General features: G+C 40.3%; 1 protein-coding gene across 1 annotated transcript in view; it reads left to right on the top strand.

The window, feature by feature from the left end:
• The window catches only part of LOC124553409, a 177848-nt gene that overhangs the window by 64821 nt on the left and 94464 nt on the right, over positions 1 to 18563 (top strand). The window contains exon 5 of the mRNA XM_047127274.1: positions 10398 to 10512. Within this exon, the coding sequence (XP_046983230.1) occupies positions 10398 to 10512 (115 nt within the window). The remainder of the gene's footprint in view (positions 1 to 10397; positions 10513 to 18563) is intronic.

Consider the following 18563-nt stretch of genomic DNA (forward strand, 5'->3'; position numbering starts at 1 on the left):
AAACCTCTCAGACAAGCAGAAGCTAAACGATGTCAAAGTTAGCGTAAAGAGGGCTATGCGTGAAGCGTTCATTGAATTCGAAAGTAAAATTCTATGTACCGACTTGACAGAAAATCCTAGGAAGTTCTGGTCTTACGTTAAATCAGTAAGTGGCTCGAAACAGCATATCCAGACACTACGGGATGATGATGGCATTGAAACAGAGGATGACACGCGTAAAGCTGAAATACTAAACACCTTTTTCCAAAGCTGTTTCACAGAGGAAGACCGCACTGCAGTTCCTTCTCTAAATCCTCGCACAAACGAAAAAATGGCTGACATCGAAATAAGTGTCCAAGGAATAGAGAAGCAACTGGAATCACTCAATAGAGGAAAGTCCACTGGACCTGACGGGATACCAATTCGATTCTACACAGAGTACGCGAAAGAACTTGCCCCCCTTCTAACAGCCGTGTACCGCAAGTCTCTAGAGGAACGGAGGGTTCCAAATGATTGGAAAAAAGCACAGATAGTCCCAGTCTTCAAGAAGGGTCGTCGAGCAGATGCGCAAAACTATAGACCTATATCTCTTACGTCGATCTGTTGTAGAATTTTAGAACATGTTTTTTGCTCGCGTATCATGTCATTTCTGGAAACCCAGAATCTACTATGTAGGAATCAACATGGATTCCGGAAACAGCGATCGTGTGAGACCCAACTCGCCTTATTTGTTCATGAGACCCAGAAAATATTAGATACAGGCTCCCAGGTAGATGCTATTTTTCTTGACTTCCGGAAGGCGTTCGATACAGTTCCGCACTGTCGCCTGATAAACAAAGTAAGAGCCTACGGAATATCAGACCAGCTGTGTGGCTGGATTGAAGAGTTTTTAGCAAACAGAACACAGCATGTTGTTATCAATGGAGAGACGTCTACAGACGTTAAAGTAACCTCTGGCGTGCCACAGGGGAGTGTTATGGGACCATTGCTTTTCACAATATATATAAATGACTTAGTAGATAGTGTCGGAAGTTCCATGCGGCTTTTCGCGGATGATGCTGTAGTATACAGAGAAGTTGCTGCATTAGAAAATTGTAGCGAAATACAGGAAGATCTGCAGCGGATAGGCACTTGGTGCAGGGAGTGGCAACTGACCCTTAACATAGACAAATGTAATGTATTGCGAATACATAGAAAGAAGGATCCTTTATTGTATGATTATATGATAGCGGAACAAACACTGGTAGCAGTTACTTCTGTAAAATATCTGGGAGTATGCGTACGGAACGATTTGAAGTGGAATGATCATATAAAACTAATTGTTGGTAAGGCGGGTACCAGGTTGAGATTCATTGGGAGAGTGCTTAGAAAATGTAGTCCATCAACAAAGGAGGTGGCTTACAAAACACTCGTTCGACCTATACTTGAGTATTGCTCATCAGTGTGGGATCCGTACCAGGTCGGGTTGACGGAGGAGATAGAGAAGATCCAAAGAAGAGCGGCGCGTTTCGTCACTGGGTTATTTGGTAACCGTGATAGCGTTACGGAGATGTTTAATAAACTCAAGTGGCAGACTCTGCAAGAGAGGCGCTCTGCATCGCGGTGTAGCTTGCTCGCCAGGTTTCGAGAGGGTGCGTTTCTGGATGAGGTATCGAATATATTGCTTCCCCCTACTTATACTTCCCGAGGAGATCACGAATGTAAAATTAGAGAGATTAGAGCGCGCACGGAGGCTTTCAGACAGTCGTTCTTCCCGCGAACCATACGCGACTGGAACAGGAAAGGGAGGTAATGACAGTGGCACGTAAAGTGCCCTCCGCCACACACCGTTGGGTGGCTTGCGGAGTATCAATGTAGATGTAGATGTAGATCCTATTCAGTACCTCCTCATTAGTTATGTGATCTACCCACCTAATCTTCAACATTCTTCTGTAGCACCACATTTCGAAAGCTTCTATTCTCTTCTTGTCCAAACTATTTACCGTCCATGTTTCACTTCCATACATGGCTACACTCCATACAAATACTTTCAGAAATGACTTCCTGACACTTAAATCTATACTCGATGTTAACAAATTTCTCTTCTTCAGAAACGCTTTCCTTGCCATTGCCATCCTACATTTTATATCCTCTCTACTTCGACCATCATCAGTTATTTTGCTCCCCAAATAGCAAAACTCCTTTACTGCTTTAAGTGTCTCATTTCCTAATCTAATACCCTCAGCATCACCCGACTTAATTCGACTACATTCCATTATCTTCGTTTTGCTTTTGTTGATGTTCATCTCATATCCTCCCTTCAAGACACCATCCATTCCATTCAACTGCTCTTCCAAGTCCTTTGCTGTCTCTGACAGAATTACAATGTCATCGGCGGACCTCAAAGTTTTTATTTCTTCTCCATGGATTTTAATACCTACTCCGAATTTTTCTTTTGTTTCCTTTACTGCTTGCCCAATATACAGATTGAATAACATCGGGGAGAGGCTACAACCCTGTCTCACTCCCTTCCCAACCACTGCTTCCCTTTCATGTCCCTCGACTCTTATAACTGCCGTCTGGTTTCTGTACAAATTGTAAATAGCCTTTCGCTCCCTGTATTTTACCCCTGCCACCTTTAGAATTTGAAAGAGAGTATTCCGGTCAACATTGCCAAAAGCTTTCTCTAAGTCTACAAATGCTAGAAATGTAGGTTTGTCTTTCCTTAATCTTCCTTCTAAGATAATTCGTAAGGTAAGTATTGCCTCAAGTGTTCCAGTATTTCTACGGAATCCAAACTGATCTTCCCCGAGGTCGGCTTCTACTAGTTTTTCCATTCGTCTGTAAAGAATTCGTGTTAGTATTTTGCAGCTGTGGCTTATTAAACTGATTGTTCAGTAATTCTCACATCTGTCAACACCTGCTTTCTTTGGGATTGGAATTATTATATTCTTCTTGAAGTCTGAGGGTATTTCGTCTGTCTCGTACATCTTGCTCACCAGATGGTAGAGTTTTGTCAGGACTGGCTCTCCCAAGGCTGTCAGTAGTTCCAATGGAATGTAGTCTACTCCGGGGGCCTTGTTTCGACTCAGGTCTTTCAGTGCTCTGTCAAACTCTTCACGCAGTATCGTATCTCCCATTTCATCTTCATCTACATCCTCTACCATTTCCATAATATTGTCCTCAAGTACATCGCCCTTGTATAGACCCTCTATATACTCCTTCCACCTTTCTGCTTTCCCTTCTTTGCTTAGATCTGGGTTTCCGTCTGAGCTTTTGATGTTCATACAAGTGGTTCTCTTATATCCAAAGGTCTCTTTAATTTTCCTGTAGGCAGTATCTATCTTACCCCTAGTGAGATAAGCCTCTACATCCTTACATTTGTCCTGTAGCCATCCCTGCTTAACCATTTTGCACTTCCTGTCGATCTCATTTTTGAGATGTTTGTATTCCTTTTTGCCTGCTTCATTTACTGCATTTTTATATTTTCTCCTTTCATCAATTAAATTAAATATTTCTTCTGTTACCCAGGGATTTCTACTAGCCCTCGTCTTTTTACCTACTTGATCCTCTGTTGCCTTCACTACTTCATCCCTCAAAGCTACCCATTCTTCTTCTACTGTATTTCTTTCCCCCATTCCTGTCAATTGTTCCCTTATGCTCTCCCTGAAACTCTGTACAACCTCTGGTTCTTTTAGTTTATCCAGGTCCCATCTCCTTAAATTCCCACCTTTTTGCAGTTTCTTCAGTTTTAATCTACAGGTCATAACCAGTAGATTGTGGTCAGAGTCCACATCTGCCCCTGGAAATGTCTTACAATTTAAAACCTGGTTCTTAAATCTCTGTCTTACCATTATATACTCTATCTGATACCTTTTAGTATCTCCAGGGTTCTTCCATGTATACAACCTTCTATCATGATTCTTAAACCAAGTGTTAGCTATGATTAAGTTGTGCTCTGCGCAAAATTCTACCAGGCGGCTTCCTCTTTCATTTCTTAGCCCCAATCCATATTCACCTACTACGTTTCCTTCTCTCCCTTTTCCTACACTCGAATTCCAGTGACCCATGACTATTAAATTTTCGTCTCCCTTCACTATCTGAATAATTTATTTTATTTCATCATACATGTCTTCAATTTCTTCGTCATCTGCAGAGCTAGTTGGCATATAAACTTGTACTACTGTAGTAGGTGTGGGCTTCGTATCTATCTTGGCCACAATAATGCGTTCACTATGCTGTTTGTAGTAGCTTACCCGCGTTCCTATTTTCCTATTAATTATTAAGCCAACTCCTGCATTACCCCTATTTGACTTTGTGTTTATAACCCTGTAGTCACCTGACAAGAAGTCTTGTTCCTCCTGCCACCGAACTTCACTAATTCCCACTATATCTAACTTCAACCTATCCATTTCCCTTTTTAAATTTTCTAACCTACCTGCCCAATTAAGGGATCTGACATTCCACGGTCCGATCTGTAGAGCGCTAGTTTTCTTTCTCCTGATAACGACATCCTCTTGAGTAGTCCCCGCCCAGAGATCCGAATGGGGGACTGTTTTACCCCCGGAATATTTTACCCAAGAGGACGCCATCATCATTTAATCATACAGTAAAGCTGCATGCCCTCGGGAAAAATTACGGCCGTAGTTTCCCCTTGCTTTCAGCCGTTCACAGTACCAGCACAGCAAGGCCGTTTTGGTTATTGTTACAAGGCCAGATCAGTCAATCATCCAGACTGTTGCCCTTGCAACTACTGAAAAGGCTGCTGCCCCTCTTCAGGAACCACACATTTGTCTGGCCTCTCAACAGATACCCCTCCGTTGTGGTTGTACCTACGGTACGGCTATCTGTATCGCTGAGGCATGCAAGCCTCCCCACCAGCGGCAAGGTCCATGGTTCATGGGAGGGGATCTCCATCATATGTGTAATTTATCATGTCAAGTTGTAACACATCATTCCAAGTGAAGAATTTGATTTACTGCCACGTCAGTAATAAAACAAAATTTACATAATACATTATGCATATTGGATTGAATGTACAGCCTCCTGTTCACAGAACTAATTCTTCTTCTGTACTAATGCCCCAGAATGGAATTTTATTGGGTATGTTAGTGAATGTGGGTTACTCCATGTATGATCTGTCACTTGACTGCATTTGTGTACCAACTTTACCTTTCAAATAATTTTCCAGTCTCCGTTTTTGACTTAAATTGCTTAAGTGGATATGCTACGCAGTGCTTCTAAACTGTTCCATGTGACTTCTCGTTTTGCATTTGGGGCGGGTGCTGAAAGCAAGCTCTGGTCTATTTACACTGCCGAAATGACAATCAGATTTGTGATAAATCTTCTTCATTATAACAGCAACGTTTCCACTGTATGATTACTTACATTATTGAGTGTGAGTGTAGATCACTCATAACTTGTAGCTCACAATACATTGTAACATGTACGAGGGGTACCCAAAAGCAACCGAACAAATTGTTTATTGGACATGGCTTTTATAGTACCGTGTTTTGGTGCTAGGAACACATAGGGAACATTCTAGAATCAGTAAGCAGAGTACTGTCACTGAAGGGCAGAACTAGTTTCAGCAGGGTTTGTTGTGATAAATGTTTTGTGTGATTGTCATTTCTGCAATGGCTGATTTTTGTGAACAGTGTATGGTGGTGAAATTCTGCATTTTTCTCTGAGAAAGTGGAACAGAAACTCTTGAAATGTTAAAAACGACATACAAGGATGATGCTATGTGGGAAAAGTAAAGTGTTTGAGTAGTTTTCTCATGTCACAAATGGTGAAATGTCAGTTGATGAGAAACCTCACTCTGATCGTTCTTCCACGCCCCAAACACATGACAGTGTTGAAAACATTCATGCAGTCACCAACAAAGATAGACGACGGACCATTGAGGACATTGGGGAACTGTTGAGTGACTTGGAGTTCAGTGCAGCAAATTGTGAGAGAAGATACAGGAATGAAAAGGGTTTCTGCCAAATTTGTCTCGCAGCTGATGACTGCTGAGCAAAAAGAAGGTCATATGGAAGCATGCTGTTCTGTGAAAGAAGAGTCCAGAAATAGATAAAACATTCTATTTAAAAATTATTACAGGTGACAGAAATTGGGTGCTATGCTTATGATCCAGAATCAAAGCATCAATCAAGCCAAAGTTCCTCACTCCAACAAAGCACATAAAGTGAAATCAAACATTAAAACAATGCTGGTTGGTTTTTTCTGTGTGAGAGAGGAGTCATCCAGTTTTCTCTGCAGGGTCAGATAGTTGACCAAACTTTCTAATTGAAATTTTCGGAAAAATAGCGCAACGGTATTCCGCAGAAGCGGCCTGATTGGTGACAGTTGTGTGATTGAACCCTGTCTGCATGACGGTTCTTGACCAAAAATGGTGTGACCCCAGCTCCTTAATACTCATACAACCTTAACCCCTGTGACTTTTTGTTTTGTTTTGTACAAGGTTGGTTTGAAAAGTTCTTGGAATCACCACGAGAGGTCACTGCTAGTTGTTCATGTAATATTAATTGGACTGTTGCCTGTAAACACGTGCCACCTCAGTGCTTTTGGAAGAGAGCTGTGGCGGTGACGTGGGTCTTTTGTTGTTCCCACGTAGTGATTTGTAAGGATGGAAAAAATAGAGATTTTACCAGTTACTAAGTACTTTGTAATGAAAAGTATGAAAGCAAAGGACATTCATGCTGATTTCTAGAATACACTGGGGGACTCTGCCCCTTCATATTCAACTGTTGCCAAGTGGACAAATGAATTTAAATTTGGTCAGGAGAGCTTAGATGATGACCCACGCAGTGGTCAGCCAAGATGTGTCACTACTCCAGAAATCATTGCAAAAATGCACAAAATGGTAATGGAGGATCACTGATAGCAAGTGCGTGAAATTGCTCATGCTTGCCAGATTTCATCTGAAGTTTATGTCAGATTTGAACTGAAGAATTAGAAATGGAAAAAATTACCTGTAAGATATGTGCCACGGCTCTTGACTCTGAATCAAGAACGCGTGCAGTCGCCATGGCAGAGTTACACAAACTAAGGTATGAATTGTTGCCACACGTGCCTTATTCTCCTAATATGGCTCCATCACTTTTCCCTCTCCTCCCAAAAATGAAATTTTTTCTTGGTGGACAAAGATTCACTTCAAACGAAGAATTGATAGCTAGAGTTGACATCTATTTTGTAGGCCTGGAGGAAACTCATTTTCGAGATGGGATCAAGGTACTGAAACAACATGGACAAAGTACATTAATCTACAAATAGACTACATTGAAAAATTAAAAAAAAGTTTTAGTGATCTAAATTCCGAGAACTTTTCGAACCACCCCGTAGAATGAAGAGAGATGTGAAAGGGAAGTGTTTTGCTGATGTTATTGATGTGGAGAGCAGAAATATGGGCACTGTTAAACACCCGAAAGACGAATGTAAACAATGTTTTGAAAAATGGAAAATACAGTAGACAAGTGTATTGGAGCAAGTGGAGGATACTTTGAAAGGGATTGAAGGTTTGTGCATAAAATGTCAAATAAGTTTAAAAAATGTATTAGATTGGTCTCCTTTTGGCAGGCCCTAAAATGTATAATGCATTGTCGTTACACAGAATGACACTTCTCATTGCATTCCTCAGTTGCATCGTTTACAGTTTTGGCAGTGCTCCTTTTCACTAAGACTTCCAAGGTACTGCCAAGTTGCAATGCCAAAGTATAAGTGAGCCGCCAAAGCCGGTGGAGACACCCATATGTTGTCATGCCTTGCTGCTATGCCATGATGAATGCTTTGGCATCTATTTCCACTTGCATCAAAGAAGGACACGCATAGTGGAACATCCCACATTTAACATCTACCTGAATAACATTTCAAGTTTTTTTATGAACATCTTTCATCGGCATAAGAGGATAAAAGTGGCACATGTTAATCCAGACAAACCCATGTTACGCCATCCATTTGAATCCTGACGTGGCGCACAGTTTTTATGTGCCAAGTAATTTGATTCTTTTCAGTAGAAGAGCTAATGCATACAAGAGTTTTCTTGTACAATATTTGTTTAGAAATTAATTTCCGTATCATACGGTTCATAACATGGTACTGCACACAATTGAACATCGCACTCTTCAGATTGAACATGTGCTCCTCTTATTTACTTTCCATTGCTGTCTTTTGCTCCAACACACTTGGCAGTGTCTATTTCTTCTCAGTCGAAGAAATACGTTTAGTAAATTGTCATCCCACTAATCATGTTCGAGCTGAAACTTTGCCGAGAGGGAGAATTGAGAAATGGACTGCATTTTTAAAGTAAGCTCTCAGTATGTTGCATTTGGAAGTAGTCTCCCAAATTCTTCAGATTTTCGTGTGCAAGAAGTATTAATTTAGAGCTGCAACACGCATCAGATGGCAGTTACATTATATAATATTTTCAGAGACAGTTTCCTCAGTCTTGTGTCATTTTCTTTGAAGATAACTTGTAGCTGTTTTTTTTCTTTCTTCAGTTCATTGTAGTTCATCACTCTAAATACTATAAAGTGTGTAAACATTTTTTTGTCTCATCACATCACATTCTCCTCTGCAAAAAAGTTGCAATTTTCCCTTCCTATGTTTTACTTCCCTCAGACTAGGTGGTATTGCCTTTGTTAGTTATAACTGTGCCAGTACAGTCACGGCTTTCAGAGACAAGAAAACCAGATAATTGAGGACTTATACTGTGTGTAAAAATGGTAAGTAACTTTAGATGAAAGAGGGTATCCACTATATTGGGGCACAAATGCAGTGTATTATAGTGTGTATATTATAAAGTGACATAAATAGCAACTTTCTCGTTATTGTACAAGCATATTTTATTGCCATGAGTGTGGTTATTTTGTATATATTATTTGAGAAAGAGAGGGAGAGGGAGACCTGCTCTTTCATAGTAAGAGACTAGTCAATATATAATTCTTGTTTGGGAAAAGGCTTCTCTTTAAATTTATCAGGAATATTTTCACATTTTTTGATGATGGGTTGTTTGTAATGGTAAATAATGAGATGAACAAATGTTAAATACTTCATAACTTCACATGTGGTCACATTGAAATGATAGTTGTATATGTGCAAATTAGTACCAACAAACAGTGGCAAAATGCATTTGTTGATTGAACTGTTAACCCTATAAGGCATTGTGCAAGTACCCTATTGAGTAATACATTTTGAAATGTATTACAGAAGGAAAGGAATTCTTGAAACACCAGGAATTTAGCAGGAATATAAACTAATATTGAAATGACAGAACTCCAACAGAAGACAAAATCTACATCAAAATATTACTTTTTGGAAAATTGGTGTTTCAAGAATTCCTTTCCTTGAGTAATACACTTCAAAATAAGGTACTTGCATTATGCCTTAAAGGAATAAGAGTAATCAACTAATGCAATTCCCCTCTGTCTGTCGGTACTTATTCGCACACATAAACAAATATTGTTTCAGAGTGTCCACATGTGAAGTTATGCAGCATTTAAAATATTTGTTAATCTCATTAGTTAGCATTACTAGCAACCCACCACCAAAAAATCTGAAACCATCAGATGCATTTTTAGGATCTGTAAAATGAATTTGTACACCTGGTGTCCCCATAAATGCAAATGTAGTCCTATCCACACTACAATTAACAGACCACATTATGTAGAACAATGCCTGGAGTTCGCAGTTAGTTTGTTGCTTTGCTATATGCGCACTCCTATATCCATCGTGAAAGTCCACATCGTCACGAGTTTTCTATTGCTTTAAGAACTGTAACTGGACCATTTATTACCACTTTTATTTGTATAATCTTTCAGTGTCTTCATCTTGCAAAGATTAGGATCATGCATGCTTTGATGACATTACTCGTTCGTCGAACATGCAACACAGCACTATCTGGCAGCTCCGACTCAGTTCAGAGAGCATGTGCAGGGAGGCAATGGGCATATCCCAAATCCACTTTGTAGAGCACAGTGGAAACACAATAACAGATCCCAGACCCATCTCTTAGGACGTGGGCAAGTGGTTAAACCTCCTATTTTTAGAATTTTTCAACACACAGGCATTCTGTTATGTAAATATATGGAATTGGTGTCATACAGTAGCTTTCAGCACTGTATGTTAAAAAGAATGACATTTCTGCATTGCAATATCTACAAAAAATTTGGAAGTTAAGTCAGCAGTGATTAAAGTTAATCACTATTGAAATTCCTTTGGCCATTGTATTTATGAAAAGTCGTTAAATTAACAAAATTATAGCCTTTTTGGTAGAATACCTTGGTTATTCTATTTCACTAACATTCACTGCCATTGTAATTTTTTGTGTGCACACTTTCATTACTTTTAGATTATAGTCATGGATTTTGTGGACACTGAAATATTGTTTTTGTGGACCTTATAAGCAAATATTTAACACTATTCTCATTATTCTGCAGGCTGATTCAAAATAATAGCGAGAGTTGTGGCATTTCATTTGAAGAAACTGTAAATCAAGAAGTGGTGTACAATGAGCTGGAGGTGTGTGCAGAGAAGTCGCCAGATTTCACTATGGTTGGACCTCATACACATGGATTGACCTCAGTAAAAGATAGCCTATTCAGCGTCATTCTAAAATGTAGTTTAAGGAAAAAGGATTTTGATACATTTTGCTGTAGTTTTTGCCTACAGAGCTTTCCTTCAAAATACAAACTCATAATGCATGTCTTTATCCACATTGATGGTGTACAGCCACCTACATATGTTTGTAAGTCATGTGGTGAGGTGTTTCCCAGTCACGTCACCTTAAACAAACATTTGAAAATGAGTGAGAATGACAAAGCTTATCTCCTGACAATAACAAGAAATTTGACAGCAGCGATGACTACAGAAACAACTTCTTCGAAGGTGATAAGGAAGTGTCTGTCACTAAACAGACGGAGAAACAATCTTCATCCAAGGAAACTTGTAAAATTTCCAAGAAATCCTTTAATGATATATGTGGCAGACATACAACATCTATTACACACAGTGCTGAGGAACAAGATAGATATGATGATTATGGAACTACCTCTGCAATGGGTAATGTTGTTGACCACACTGCACTACTTACAACAAAGACACAACCCAAATGTGGTGTTTGCGGCAAGTCTTTTACTCAGTCGGGTCATCTCAAGAGACATTCTTTGGTTCACACTAGAACGAGACCACACAAATGTTATATTTGTGGCAATTCTTTTAATCGTTTACATAATCTCAAGAGACATGCTTTGACACACACTGGACTGAGGCCCCACAAATGTGATATTTGTGACAAGTCCTTTACTCTGGTCTGTGATCTGAAGCGACATTCATAAATACACACTGAAAAGAAACCGCATGCATGTGGTGTTTATGGCAAGTCTTTTGCTCACTCGTGTGATCTCAAGAGGCACACATTTATTCACACTGGAATGAGACCCCATAAATGTGATATTTGTGGCAAATCTTTTACTGAGCTGGGTCATGTGAAGAAGCACACTTTAATACACACCGGAACGAGACGACATAAATGTGATATTTGTGGTAATTCTTTTACTGCCTTACATGATCTGAAGAGACATGCAATGATACACACTGGAAAGAGACCACACATATGTGTCACATGTGGCAAATCTTTCTCTGTAGCGGGTAATCCTAAGAAGCACATATTAATACACACAGGACTGAGACCCCACAAATGTCATGTTTGTGACAAATTATTTACTCATCTGCATAATCTCAGGACACATGCATTGATACACAAAGGTATAAGACCTCAGAAATGTTATGTGTGCGGCAAATCATTTACCGAGTTGAGTACACTGAAGAAGCACTTGTTAATACACACTGGAATTAGACCACATAAATGTGATATTTGTGGGAAATCTTTTACCCAGTGGGGTCATCTTAAGAGGCATTCATTGCTACATACGGATTATGAACCACATACATGCAACACTTGATTGAATTAATTTTCTCTAGTCAATGCTCTCAAGGACTAAACAATAAAGCATGTATAATGAAGGGTACACATGTTTTATTCGTTATGTAAAACTATTAACAAGCGCCAGAATTGTGAAGAAACGCACAGATGTGTGTTAGAGAGACATCAATAATATGACAGTAGGACTAACCCGTCTCAGCAATTTAACGTTACAGGAAATTTCTGTACTAAATACTACAGATAAGTCACAGAAATTTTTATTTTCTTTGTGATTAATGGTGCTATGTCCCTGTCAGACATAGACCAGAAGTTAGTAATTTGTGAGGGATAGTTCACCTACGGCAGTAATCATATTGTGCGATGCAGTAGTCAGTTGGGAGATATGCTATAGTAGGGTAGTGGTTGATTATTGTTCAATAGGTATTATGATTTCAAGATTTTTGAAGCTGTCTGTATGTACTAGGCACAGAGACAGAAAAAATTATAATATCAATGGCACATCTGTCACCCATACAAATTAGTAGAACACTGGAGAAAGATCACAGAAATGAGAATAGTTATTTTAATCCAGCATGGTTTCTCAATACTAGCACCTGATATACAATTGTGCTGAGGTTTAGCCCTAATTCTCCATTATGAAATATGTGATGATAGCAAGCATACAGTGATAAGCCAAGCTTAATGACCATCTACTTAATGTGTTGTGCTACGTTTTGGACACAGTGCAGCAGTGGTTTTGCATGCTATGGACTCAAGTTGTTTATAGGTTTCCAGAAGTATGTTGCACTAGACATAGGTCACACAATTTCAGTTAGTTACAGAACAGTGGTTTGCGTGTGTTGAGTGACACATCATAGCATTCCAGATGTGCTTCATTGAGGTCATATCAGGTAGATTGTGTGGCCAACACATCAACATGAGCTGTCATGCATCCCAAACCACTTCAGTGCAATCCTGACCTTGTGACACAGTTATTGTGGTAAATGATGCCATCACACTTGGTAAAGACACTTGTCAGAAAGGGATGCAGGCGGTTGCAATAGTGAAGTCCACAGCTTTCATTGTGCCTTGAGGGTCTGCCACATGTCCCACAAGAGTCCAGGTTAATGTCCCCCATAGCATAATACAGCCTGTATATGCCTGAATTTGTGCTGTGGTGCCTGATTTGAGCAGCTATTCATTTGTATGATGATACATCTGGACACCACCAATCTGGTGTACCAAGAAACATCACTCATCTAGTCAGGGCATTCATATTTTTGTTTGTGGTCCAATCCTGTTTGACATGTCCAGTGCAGTCAATTGATCATGTTGTAGGATGAGCATGGGCACACACAGTGGTCTTACCTTCTGGAGACACCAGGCTTAACAATGGGAAGTAAATGGTGGGCTCTGAACCTCTGGTACCAACACCAGCATAGCTTTTTGTCCTCTGATCTGCCGCACATGACTGGCTATTCTGATTTACAGACGGGGAAGCTTTGGACCTCCATGTACTTTGATGATGTGGGGACATGCTAGAACTTGTTGCAAACATTGGTTTCACCATCCATCAACCACTTCCCGTAGATGCTCACAACAGTAGCACATTGACAGACAGCCAGCTTCACCACTTTGAGGTGCTTATTTCTAGGTGCCAGGCCATAACTGTCAGGTTTTTGTCAAAGTCAGTCATGTCAGTGAATGTATAGTTTTGCAGTCCATATCATCACTAGAATATTTCCCCATTCATTTCTTGTGTGCATATATATGTTCCTTATCGATTCACTTGCAAAATGCTGCCAGGTGGCATTTGATCTCCTGGTGGGCAGTAATAATAGTATATTTGCTCATCAGTGTATCTTCACACACACGATTCAGTTGGTAAAATGTGTATTCTAACAAATTTATCATGCTTGGTTGGCTTTTATACCACTGCACTACTTTCTATTAGAGAGCTGTATTTCTCATTTATGTTGCAAAGTTCTGCACATGATTCATGTATTAGAGTTAATGAAGATTAGTATTATGCATCAAAACTTTTAATTATTTGTTCATTGTTTAATGGTGTGTAACCTCTACACAAAAATAAGTAGGTCAACAACTGCACCATCTAGTATTAGACTCCAGTTCCAGTTACTTGTATGTGGTGGTGTAAGAAAATAACCAGAATTATTTTTTTACATTCTAAAGCACACACACTTGTGATAGGTATTGGAAATACTGGAGATATCTGACCCTGAGTGACATAATACTTTATACAGTCACCTGCCAGAGTGCAGTTGGAGACAAACAGGGAAAGTTTAGGGGCTTGTTTACTGCACCCAACATGGACCTCAAGTTACAGCAGGCATGTCAATTAGATTTGCATTCTTCTTCACAAAACTCCATCACAAACATAGGAAGTGTTGGAGGGAGCCTACAAAAGGCAAGCCACGGGGAAAACAAGTTTTTGAGTGGCAAGAACGATTTTGGACGGATAAAAATGACCTTTGCAGATTCTCCACACCCCGAAAGGCACTCACTTTGAAGACTGAAACCAATGTCCACATGATTGATGTCATGTTGTTGGAAGACCATCATTGATTCTTAACAAAGATTGCTGAGATTATGAACATATCCTATGGATCAACTGAAGACATTGTTCTAGGGTATAGCAAAGTGTGTGCATTGTGTGATCAGTTTTATAATTTATTTTTATTTCATTCATGTTCCGTTGATCCTGGTAGCGAATGAATCGCAATTATATGAAACGTGTCAGAGTCTAGATAGTTAAAATATAACTTGTATAAAAAGATACAATGTAAATAAAAATCAACTAAACAACAGCACACCCGTGGATATTTTGATTATCAAATAAGCCGGGAGAAACTCAAGAATCACAACAGCATAATCAATTAAGAGAAAATTGTGTTTCATATGTTACGGATGAGTAGCATAGCAATGATATGCAATGTGTCAGATTGTACACAGTTGAAAGATATCTTACATAAATAAAAGATAAAATTTAAATAAGATATCGGCTAAACAACAGCACATTCAGTTAACAGAACATTTTTGTTTCACATGTTGAGGATGTGCAATATATACAAGAGTCAAGATAAACTAAATATTGCAAAGGAAATAAAAGAATACCCATAAATAATTGCACTCAAAATAAAATTAATTATATTAAGTTTACAACACAAGTTAAGTGATTATATACATTTTCATTCACATATTCATCAATTGTATATAAAGATTTCTCTATCAGGTACTCCTTGAGTGTTTGAATGCTGGCAATAGTTTGTGAAGGCATTTGATGTGTGGTGGGAGAGCATTAAACAGCTTAATGCTGGAGTAATAAGCTCCTTTTTGAACCATAGTAAGGCTGTTGTGAGGAGATGGTAAGGATCCCCATCTTTCGAAACAAGTGCCTGAAAGAGTGCCTGTGATGAACACCACTCATTATTCTAATGTTTCTTTTTTTTTGTGCAGTGAAAATTTTCTTTGCAAGATGTTAATTCCCCCACAATATAATAGCATATGACATTAATGACTGAAAATAGCTGAAGTACGAAGCCTTAATGGTGTCTACTTCATCCACTGAAGCAATTACCCATAGTGCAAATATTGCTGAGCTAAGTGTTTTATGTTTTATAAAGCTGAAGAATGTGTGCAGACCAGTTACATTTGCTGTCTTTGTAAGCACCCAGAAATTTTGTATCCTCAGCTTTTTGTATTTCTTGATCTCTGCACTTATTTTCTTTGTGGAGTATGGAATCTCATGTAAAGGGTTTTATCCGTATTGGGTGGGAGGCCATTTGAAGAAAACCAGTTTACAATATCATTGAAAACTTTAATCGTAGTTCGTTCAAGATTGTTGTCTGTAAAATCGCCAATTAGAAGTATAGTGTCATCTGCAAAAAGAGTAAATTTATGGTTTGTATTAGAACAAAGTGGGAGATCATAAATGAAGATGAGAAATAACAGTGGACCGAAAACAGAGCCTTGTGGCACACCAAAACTTACTCAGCCCCACTCAGATGAGGCAGGTTTTCTGGATGAGCGATTCAGCAGTACAGTCTGCTTTCGGTCCTTTAGGTATGATTGGAGCCACAAACCAACGGTACCACCCAAACCATAATATTCTGCCTTTTTCAAAAGGATTAAGTGGTTTACACATTCAAAGGCTTTTGAGAGGTCAGAAAAATACCTACTGGAGACATTTTGTTCATGGCTTCCAGAACTTGGTTGGTGAAACAGAACACTGCTTGTTCTGTAGAAAGACTAGCACAAAATCCAAACTGATGCTTGTTTAGGATATTGACAGTCAACCTGTGCATGAGTTTATCAAAAATTTCTGAAAAGATGGTTAAGAGGGAGATTGGGCGATAGTTTGTAACATTGTTTTTCTCGCCTTTTTTAAAAAGGATGGTGCCACTACAGCTAGTTTTGGCCTGTTGGGGACTATTCCTTCTTGCAGATATGTATTGAATACATTGCATAAGACTGGACTTATATATTTATAGCAATATTTCACTATTTTACAGGAAATATTGTCCACACCAACAGACTTATCTTCTAATGAAATGATAATTCTTTAAATCCCTTTTACTGTAACATGACGCAAGGATAATTGTGAGGGTCTATTACTGATAGCTTTCTGTAGAAGAGCCAATGACTCGTCCATAGAACCTTTACAGCCTGTCTTCTCTGCTGCTGACAAAAAGTGCCTGTTGAAGATTTCTGCAACCATTTCAGGTTTCTTTACTATATTGGTACCTTGTTAATTTCAATGAGTGTCCTGTTCCCCATAACTTTTTTTTTGGCGAGTTTCTCACTTTATTACATTCCAAATTGTTTTTATTTTGTTGTCAGACTAATCAATTTCAGACTTAATGGACATCTTTTTTGACTTACTTATTACCTTCTTTATGATACTACAGTAATGTTTGTGGTGCTGACATTTCTTTGGATCAATACAAGTTCTGAGGGAATAATACAGCATCCTCTTTGTTCTGTAGGATGTTTTTATTCCTGCAGTGATCCATGTCTTATTGACAGAGTTTACAGTACTGTTTCTATTTTTTTTTTTTGGGGCGGGGAGGGGGAGAACTGCAGCTTCAAAGATAGATATAAATTCATTCAGAAATGTATTATACTTTTTGTTCGCATCTGTTTCATTGAAAACTGGACTCCAGTCTATCACTTGCAGGTTGATGTTGAAATTTTGGAGGATTTCATCGATTTTTTTCACTTAAAGTTTCCCAAGAATTTTCAAAACTGTTGCTCAGTGAGAGTAAGCAGTCGACCACCTATGTACACTCCTGGAAATTGAAATAAGAACACCGTGAATTCATTGTCCCAGGAAGGGGAAACTTTATTGACACATTCCTGGGGTCAGATACATCACATGATCACACTGACAGAACCACAGGCACATAGACACAGGCAACAGAGCATGCACAATGTCAGCACTAGTACAGTGTATATCCACCTTTCGCAGCAATGCAGGCTGCTATTCTCCCATGGAGACGATCGTAGAGATGCTGGATGTAGTCCTGTGGAACGGCTTGCCATGCCATTTCCACCTGGCGCCTCAGTTGGACCAGCGTTCGTGCTGGACGTGCAGACCGCGTGAGACGACGCTTCATCCAGTCCCAAACATGCTCAATGGGGGACAGATCCGGAGATCTTGCTGGCCAGGGTAGTTGACTTACACCTTCTAGAGCACGTTGGGTGGCACGGGATACATGCGGACGTGCATTGTCCTGTTGGAACAGCAAGTTCCCTTGCCGGTCTAGGAATGGTAGAACGATGGGTTCGATGACGGTTTGGATGTACCGTGCACTATTCAGTGTCCCCTCGACGATCACCAGTGGTGTACGGCCAGTGTAGGAGATCGCTCCCCACACCATGATGCCGGGTGTTGGCCCTGTGTGCCTCGGTCGTATGCAGTCCTGATTGTGGCGCTCACCTGCACGGCGCCAAACACGCATACGACCATCATTGGCACCAAGGCAGAAGCGACTCTCATCGCTGAAGACGACAGTCTCCATTCGTCCCTCCATTGACGCCTGTCGCGACACCACTGGAGGCGGGCTGCACGATGTTGGGGCGTGAGCGGAAGACGGCCTAACGGTGTGCGGGACCGTGGCCCAGCTTCATGGAGACGGTTGCGAATGGTCCTCGCCGATACCCCAGGAGCAACAGTGTCCCTAATTTGCTGGGAAGTGGCGGTGCGGTCCCCTACGGCACTGCGTAGGATCCTACGGTCTTGGCGTGCATCCGTGCGTCGCTGCTGTCCGGTCCCTGGTCGACGGGCACGTGCACCTTCCGCCGACCACTGACGACAACATCGATGTACTGTGGAGACCTCACGCCCACGTGTTGAGCAATTCGGCGGTACGTCCACCCGGCCTCCCGCATGCCCACTATACGCCCTCGCTCAAAGTCCGTCAACTGCACATACGGTTCACGTCCACGCTGTCGCGGCATGCTACCAGTGTTAAAGACTGCGATGGAGCTCCGTATGCCACGGCAAACTGGCTGACACTGACGGCGGCGGTGCACAAATGCTGCGCAGCTAGCGCCATTCGACGGCCAACACCGCGGTTCCTGGTGTGTCTGCTGTGCCGTGCGTGTGATCATTGCTTGTACAGCCCTCTCGCAGTGTCCGGAGCAAGTATGGTGGGTCTGA

This window comes from Schistocerca americana, chromosome 11 (assembly GCF_021461395.2).
Source record: "Schistocerca americana isolate TAMUIC-IGC-003095 chromosome 11, iqSchAmer2.1, whole genome shotgun sequence".
Classification (NCBI taxonomy): Eukaryota; Metazoa; Arthropoda; class Insecta; order Orthoptera; family Acrididae; genus Schistocerca; species Schistocerca americana.